This window comes from Bicyclus anynana, chromosome 1, assembly GCF_947172395.1.
Source record: "Bicyclus anynana chromosome 1, ilBicAnyn1.1, whole genome shotgun sequence".
Taxonomy (NCBI): domain Eukaryota; kingdom Metazoa; phylum Arthropoda; class Insecta; order Lepidoptera; family Nymphalidae; genus Bicyclus; species Bicyclus anynana.
The window spans coordinates 10,856,678-10,862,738 of NC_069083.1; the positions used below are offsets into that span (position 1 = coordinate 10,856,678).

General features: G+C 32.7%; 1 protein-coding gene across 2 annotated transcripts; it reads right to left on the reverse strand.

The window, feature by feature from the left end:
* Positions 1–3,898: 3,898 nt before the first annotated feature.
* On the reverse strand, positions 3,899–5,856 carry LOC112051920 (regulator of microtubule dynamics protein 1). 2 transcript variants are annotated; one of them, XM_024090773.2, is made up of 4 exons: positions 5,692–5,856; positions 4,714–4,911; positions 4,360–4,614; positions 3,899–4,277 (listed from the first exon to the last, which is right to left on the reverse strand). In XM_024090773.2, the coding sequence occupies exons 1-4, from the start codon at positions 5,776–5,778 to the stop codon at positions 3,915–3,917; spliced, it is 903 nt and encodes a 300-aa protein (XP_023946541.2). In that variant the 5' UTR covers positions 5,779–5,856; the 3' UTR covers positions 3,899–3,914. The 2 variants fall into 2 exon arrangements, with proteins under 2 accessions (XP_023946541.2, XP_023946540.2); XM_024090772.2 differs by lacking the exon at positions 5,692–5,856 and adding an exon at positions 5,584–5,634.
* Between the last annotated feature and the right edge of the window lie 205 nt (positions 5,857–6,061).

Genomic DNA, 6,061 nt, shown 5'->3' on the forward strand with positions numbered 1-6,061 from the left:
TAATTTGTCTTAGTTGGCTAGCAACAAGGTATCCTCTAAATACTAACAAAGATTAGTCTACGACATAGAATAGGTATTTCAGGGTTCCCAACTTAGGGGTTTTCCCCCCAGATTTAGGGGGCAAATAAGTGAAATGGGATTTTTTAGGGGTCTGAAATTTTTAGGGGTATTTTCAGGGATTTTTTGACTCTTTAATATATTTAAATTGATGCTAATTTTAATATTTCTTTCTTGGCCTAGCGACTTATAACGACATATAATACGTTATTCTACAACCACTCTGAGGCAATTGGAGGCAATTTTCATCGAATAAAAAAATTCGTAAAGGAGATCATTCATTTTGGGCCCTTTTTGAAAGTGCCGGCCAACGAAAAAAAATAGCACGAATCGTTAGAACTAGTCATTTGGAGTAATAGTTAATATGGCATGAAAGTTGTAGGAGGGCTCTGAACCAAGTTATACAGGTTCGACAATTCGTTATTTCCATACATTTTGTCAATTTTCAAAAGTGCCCGCCAAGAAAAAAAACTGATACGTATCATTAGAACTGTCCATTTGGAGCAATAGTTACTACGGCTCAAATGTTGTAGGACTGCACTGAAACAAGTTATACAGGTTCAATGACTCGTCACTTCTATACATTTTACTGAGTTTTGTAAGTGCCCGCAAACAAAATAAATCATACGTATCGTTATAACTAGCCATTTGCAGCAATCTTTACTATGGCATAAACATTGTAGTATAGCTTTGTGTCGAGTTATACAGTTTCGATGATTCGTCCAATCCATTTATTTTATTGATTTTTTAAAGTACCGTTTAACAAAAATATGGTACTTATGGTTAAAACTGTTTTGGAGTAATAGTTAGTATGGCACAAATGTTGCAAGATTGTTCTGAACCAAGTCATACAGGTTCGATGTCTCGTCACTTCAATGTATTTGATGGAGTTTTGTAAGTTACAAAGTAAATGCTATTTATCGTTATAACTAGCCATTTTGAGTAATAGTTACAATGGCATAAACGTTGTAGTATAGATCCGAATCAAGTTATACTGTTTAGATGATTCGTCACATCCATATATTTTACTGATTTTTTAAAGTACCGTTCACCTAAAATATGGTACCTAACGTTAAAACTAGTCATTAGGAGCAATAGTTAGTAACACGTTGCACACGCTTCAAAAAAAAATCTAGTACTGAAACAAGTTATATAACTTTCATTCATTGATTTCCAAAAAAGTTGGAAAACATAAAAGCAATAATATAAAATATAGAAATAATGATTCTAAGCATTTGCACAAATTCAACATTATGGTGCAAATGTAACTAAAAATTGTGTTATTGTGCATTGAGAGAAATAAAAACGTTTTATTAAGTTCTTCAAGTAATGGTAATTTCGATTTACAAGCTTGAATAACATAACAAATACTCGCACAATGGCGAATCACATGTCCAAGTGCAGAAACGGTCCAGAAGGAAGAACATAACAAATAATGATGACACAGCTCTTACACCATGATGACATTTATTTCATATTATTAGTTAAGTACTCATCATTATTACCTATTTATTGTTCCCCATTACATTCAGATATCAACAAAAACATAAGTGACGAATCATCGAACGCAAATAACTTGGATCAGAGCAATCATACAATGTTTCTGTCATACCTACCAACTAACTGTATTGCTTAAATCGATAAAATGCATAGAAATTAAGAATCATTGAACTTGTATAACATGGCTCAGAGCAGGCCTACAACGGTTGTTGTACTATACTAACTATTACTCCCCGTTCCTATAACAGCCAGTTCTAATGATGCGTACCATTTTAATGGTTGGCACTTAAAAATCAAGAAAATGTATGGATATTACAAATAGTCACACCTGTATAACTTAGATCAGAGCATTTATACAACGTGTCTGCCATAGTAACTGACAAAGTATGTCTAAATGATCAGTTAAAATGATACCTGTAAGAATTTTATTGGCAGGCACATTAAACCCGTATTATATATATAACTTGGTTTAGAGTAATCCTACAACATTCGTGTTATACTAACTATTGCCACAAATAACCAGTTAAAACGATACGTATCATTAATATTGTCGGTGGGCACTTACAAAACTCAATAAAATGCATATAAGTGACGAGATATCGAGCCTTTATAACTTGGTTCAGACCAAACCTACAGCATTCGTGACATACTAAATATTACTCCAAATGGTCAGTTCTAACGATAAGTGCAGTGATAAGTGCATATTTTTGTAAAACGGCACTTTGAAAATCAATAAAAAATATGGATTTGACGAATCATCGAAACTGCATAACTGGACACAGAGCTATACTAAAATGTTTATGCCATAATAACTATTGCTGCAAATGCTAGTTACAACGATACGTATTATTTATATTGTAGGTGGTCACTTACAAAACTCAAAAAATATGTATAGAAGTGACGTGTCATTGAACCTGTATAACTTGATTAAGAGCAATCTTACAACATTTATGCCATACTAACTATTGTTCCAAATGGGCAGTTCTAACGATACGTATCAGTTTTTTTTCTTAGCGGGCACTTTTGAAAATTAATAAAATGTATGGAAATAACGAATCGTCGAACTTGTATAACTTGGTTCAGAGCCACCTGACAACTTTTATGTCATATTAACTATTGCTCCAAATAGCTAATTCTAACGAGTCGTGCCATTTTTTTTTGTTGGCCGGCACTTTCAAAAAGAGCCCAAAAATGTATGGAGCGTGAATGATCTCCTTTGTTCATTGTCAACATGTATGATTTCAAAAAATCTGAATCTTCAGATAAAGACGTAGTATTTTGTCTGTATTAAATATAGACTTTTGAAACATATGACAGCATATTGACGGCCGCGTGGCGCAGTGGGTGGTGACCCTGCTTTCTGCATCCACGGTCGTGGGTTCGATTCCCACAACTGGAAAATATTTGTGTGATGAGCATGGGTGTTTTCCAGTGTCTGTGTCTATTTATACATTATATAAGTATTTATATGTAGTATATAAATGTATATGAATATTATAATATCAACTATCTTAGTACCCATAACACAAGCTACTCTGTATGCTTACTTTGGGGCTAGATAGTCATGTGTATTGTTTAAGTATATTTATATTATTTCTAAATTATTATGAATTTATATTTTTTAGGGAGACAACTCAATAATTAAGGCGATTTTAGGGGTTTTTGACATCAACTTTAGGGATAAATATTTTGGAGAGTTGGTAACACTTAGGTATTTGTACCGACTCGTAAATCTACGGTCTACGAATAATTATGACAAGTACTACCATCTGATGATTTAAGTCTGAACTTTGAACCAACGTAATAATACTGTTAGGAGTATAGTGTTCTGTGAATACTCCGGAGTAAAATAAATATGTTCCTTCATCCTTGTACTACACTAGCCGACGCCCATGACTTCGTACGTGTGAGGTTGTTTTTCACTAATCCCGCAGGATACATGTATTTCCGGGATAAAAAGGAGCCTTAAAGTTGCTTCATAATCTGCTCACCTTCCCATCCCATTAGAATCGGTTCTTCCATTCCAGTCTGGACAAAAGGCTTAGCCTGTTTTTGTATCCTAAATAATTAAGCACTAAAAAACAATTTCTTGAAACAACAGGAAGACACTTAAATTGTATTGATAAAAATAAAATGGAAGTGTTCTATGATTTTAGAATAACAGTGTTTTACCAACTTATTTAAGTTATGCAAAAACAAGCTTTTTAAAATTTTTGTCAGTCTGTTTATCTGTGTAAGGAACAACAGAACCAATTTTGATGCCACTGGAAGATTTTACTGGATGATAGAGAAATTTTTGTTTACTTTAAAGGTATTACATGAAATGAAATTTTGCACAGAGTAAAAGATCATACAATTTATTTTATTTTCTTTAGTAAGTCTGCTGCCTCTTTATTTGCTTTATGATCATTATTTGACTTTGCAGGATAACTAGCTGCAAGTTTGAGGTAATACCTGGCTTGGTCATCTTTGTTAAGCTTTAAATAACAACAACCGATTCTAAGTAAATTAATGCTGTAAAATCTAGGTTGTGCCATTTCTGCTCTTAAAAAATATTCAAGGGCATCTTCATATGTGGAATGTGGTAAAATAAAATGAAAATCTTGAAATAAAATCTCAATTGTTTTTCGTTGATGCCATGGTATTTCTGTAACTTGGTAGCACCACTCACCGAGCATATGTAATAAACTGGCATCGCTTGGATTTAAAGTAACTGCCAACTGTAAAAAAATTAAAGACCTTAAATATAAGTTATAATTTTATTATTCATATAAATACTTTTACAAACAACAGAATACTTACATCCATATGCTTTTTTACATTTTCAAGTTGTGTTATTTTTTCCTTTATTCCAATGTATGAACTTTTGGCATCTAAAGTTAAAGCATACCATTTATGTACTGCAAAGTTGTCCCAGTTCTGATCCACTTCTGGGGCAATTATATCATATGCTTGAGATATTATGTCCTTTTTATATTGTTCATCATACTTGGAATCTTTTGCCATATTATACAGAACACGACAGATTCGCCATTTTACTTCAATATCCTTTTCATTCTATAAACAAGTAATACTGAAAAATGTGTAAACTTAAAGAATATTTTGGATCTATTTATATTTTGAATTATTTTAAAACAATATCTTAATGTGTATCACCTGCACATTGGTAAGAATATTGTAACATTCTTCATATCTCCCCATTTCAAAAGTTCCATCTGCAGTGTCCAAAATGCTGGATATTGGATCTTTAGGCTTATCTGTGTTCGTATTATTCTTCTTTATTGTAGGCCATAAGGATATGGATCCAGCTCCCCATAATTGAAACGCCTTTATTGGCCTATGCAAATTTCTTGTCTGAAATTAACAACTTAGAAATACATGCAATGGAATGGATCTAGAATACTGCCCTAGCATAACCTAATCACAATAACAATAACATGATGATTACATAGTGCCAGTATTTGTGTACATTCTGTGATGAAAAAATGCTAGTGTTAAGTCTTACAAAACTTTAAAACAAATGTTTAAATAATGTGCAGTGGATTGCGACAAACCAAATATCTTAGTCTTGCCTATAGTTCATTCTAGATTAGTACACCAATTCATCATTCATCATCATTAACAACCAATGAATGTTCATTGCTGGACATAAGTCTCTTGCAAGGATTTCCAAACACAATGGTCTCAAATCGCTTGCATCTAGCTGCTCCCTGCAACCAGCTTGATATTCTCGGTCCATTCCATTCCATTTCAGGTCGCCATTCCAGCACCTTGGGATCCCAGCGACCATTGGCTCTTCGTGTGGCCTGCCCATTGCCATTTCAAATTCGCGACTCGCCGAGCTATGTCAGTGACTTTGGTTCTTCTGCGGATCTCCTCATTTAAAAGTATATAAATCTATAGAATTATATAGTGTGTACTTAGTTGAATATCCTGGAAGAATTTTCTTAAAAGGTTTTCACCACTGATTAATAGTGGTTTTCATGCGTGTACATAAAGATATAAGTAAAGTTTGAAGCAACATACATTATACTTTGCTTCATCAAGATCGGATGTCAACATTATTTTACGGTTCGCTAAATATAATGTTGATATAATGAAAACCATAATTATTAACATTAAATTGATACTTGCCGGCAAAATAATGTCTTTATATATTTTTCGAAGATAAATACTAAATAATAAATATTGACGAATAGGAACAATTTTATGAATATTCATATTACTTTTCTTTTGAATTAGAAATCACGGTCCTCTATTTTTTTATTTGGCAAAAAAGAGAAATACTAAAATAAGAATACAGACCACAAAAGTCAAAACAAACGACACAAACAATCAATTACCGAAAAAACGTACAGACGACAAATGACAAATAGTAAAAGTAAATACATATGTCAAACACAGACAACAAATGAAGTCAAATAACAACAATATTTTTTTTCTATAAAGTGGTCTTACCGCTCTGAGTTCTAGTCTTATTGAGCTTAAAAACATACTTTTAAAT

What these genes read in the sequence shown, in the direction of transcription:
- LOC112051920 (XM_024090773.2), bottom strand. Translation starts at nt 5,778, where the DNA reads ATGAATATTCATAAAATTGTTCCTATTCGTCAATATTTATTATTTAGT. An exon ending in ATAAAGACATTATTTTGCCG is followed by an intron (nt 4,912 to 5,691) that starts GCAAGTATCAAT and finishes TGTTAATTTCAG; the next exon opens with ACAAGAAATTTGCATAGGCC. An exon ending in ATATTCTTACCAATGTGCAG is followed by an intron (nt 4,615 to 4,713) that starts GTGATACACATT and finishes ACTTGTTTATAG; the next exon opens with AATGAAAAGGATATTGAAGT.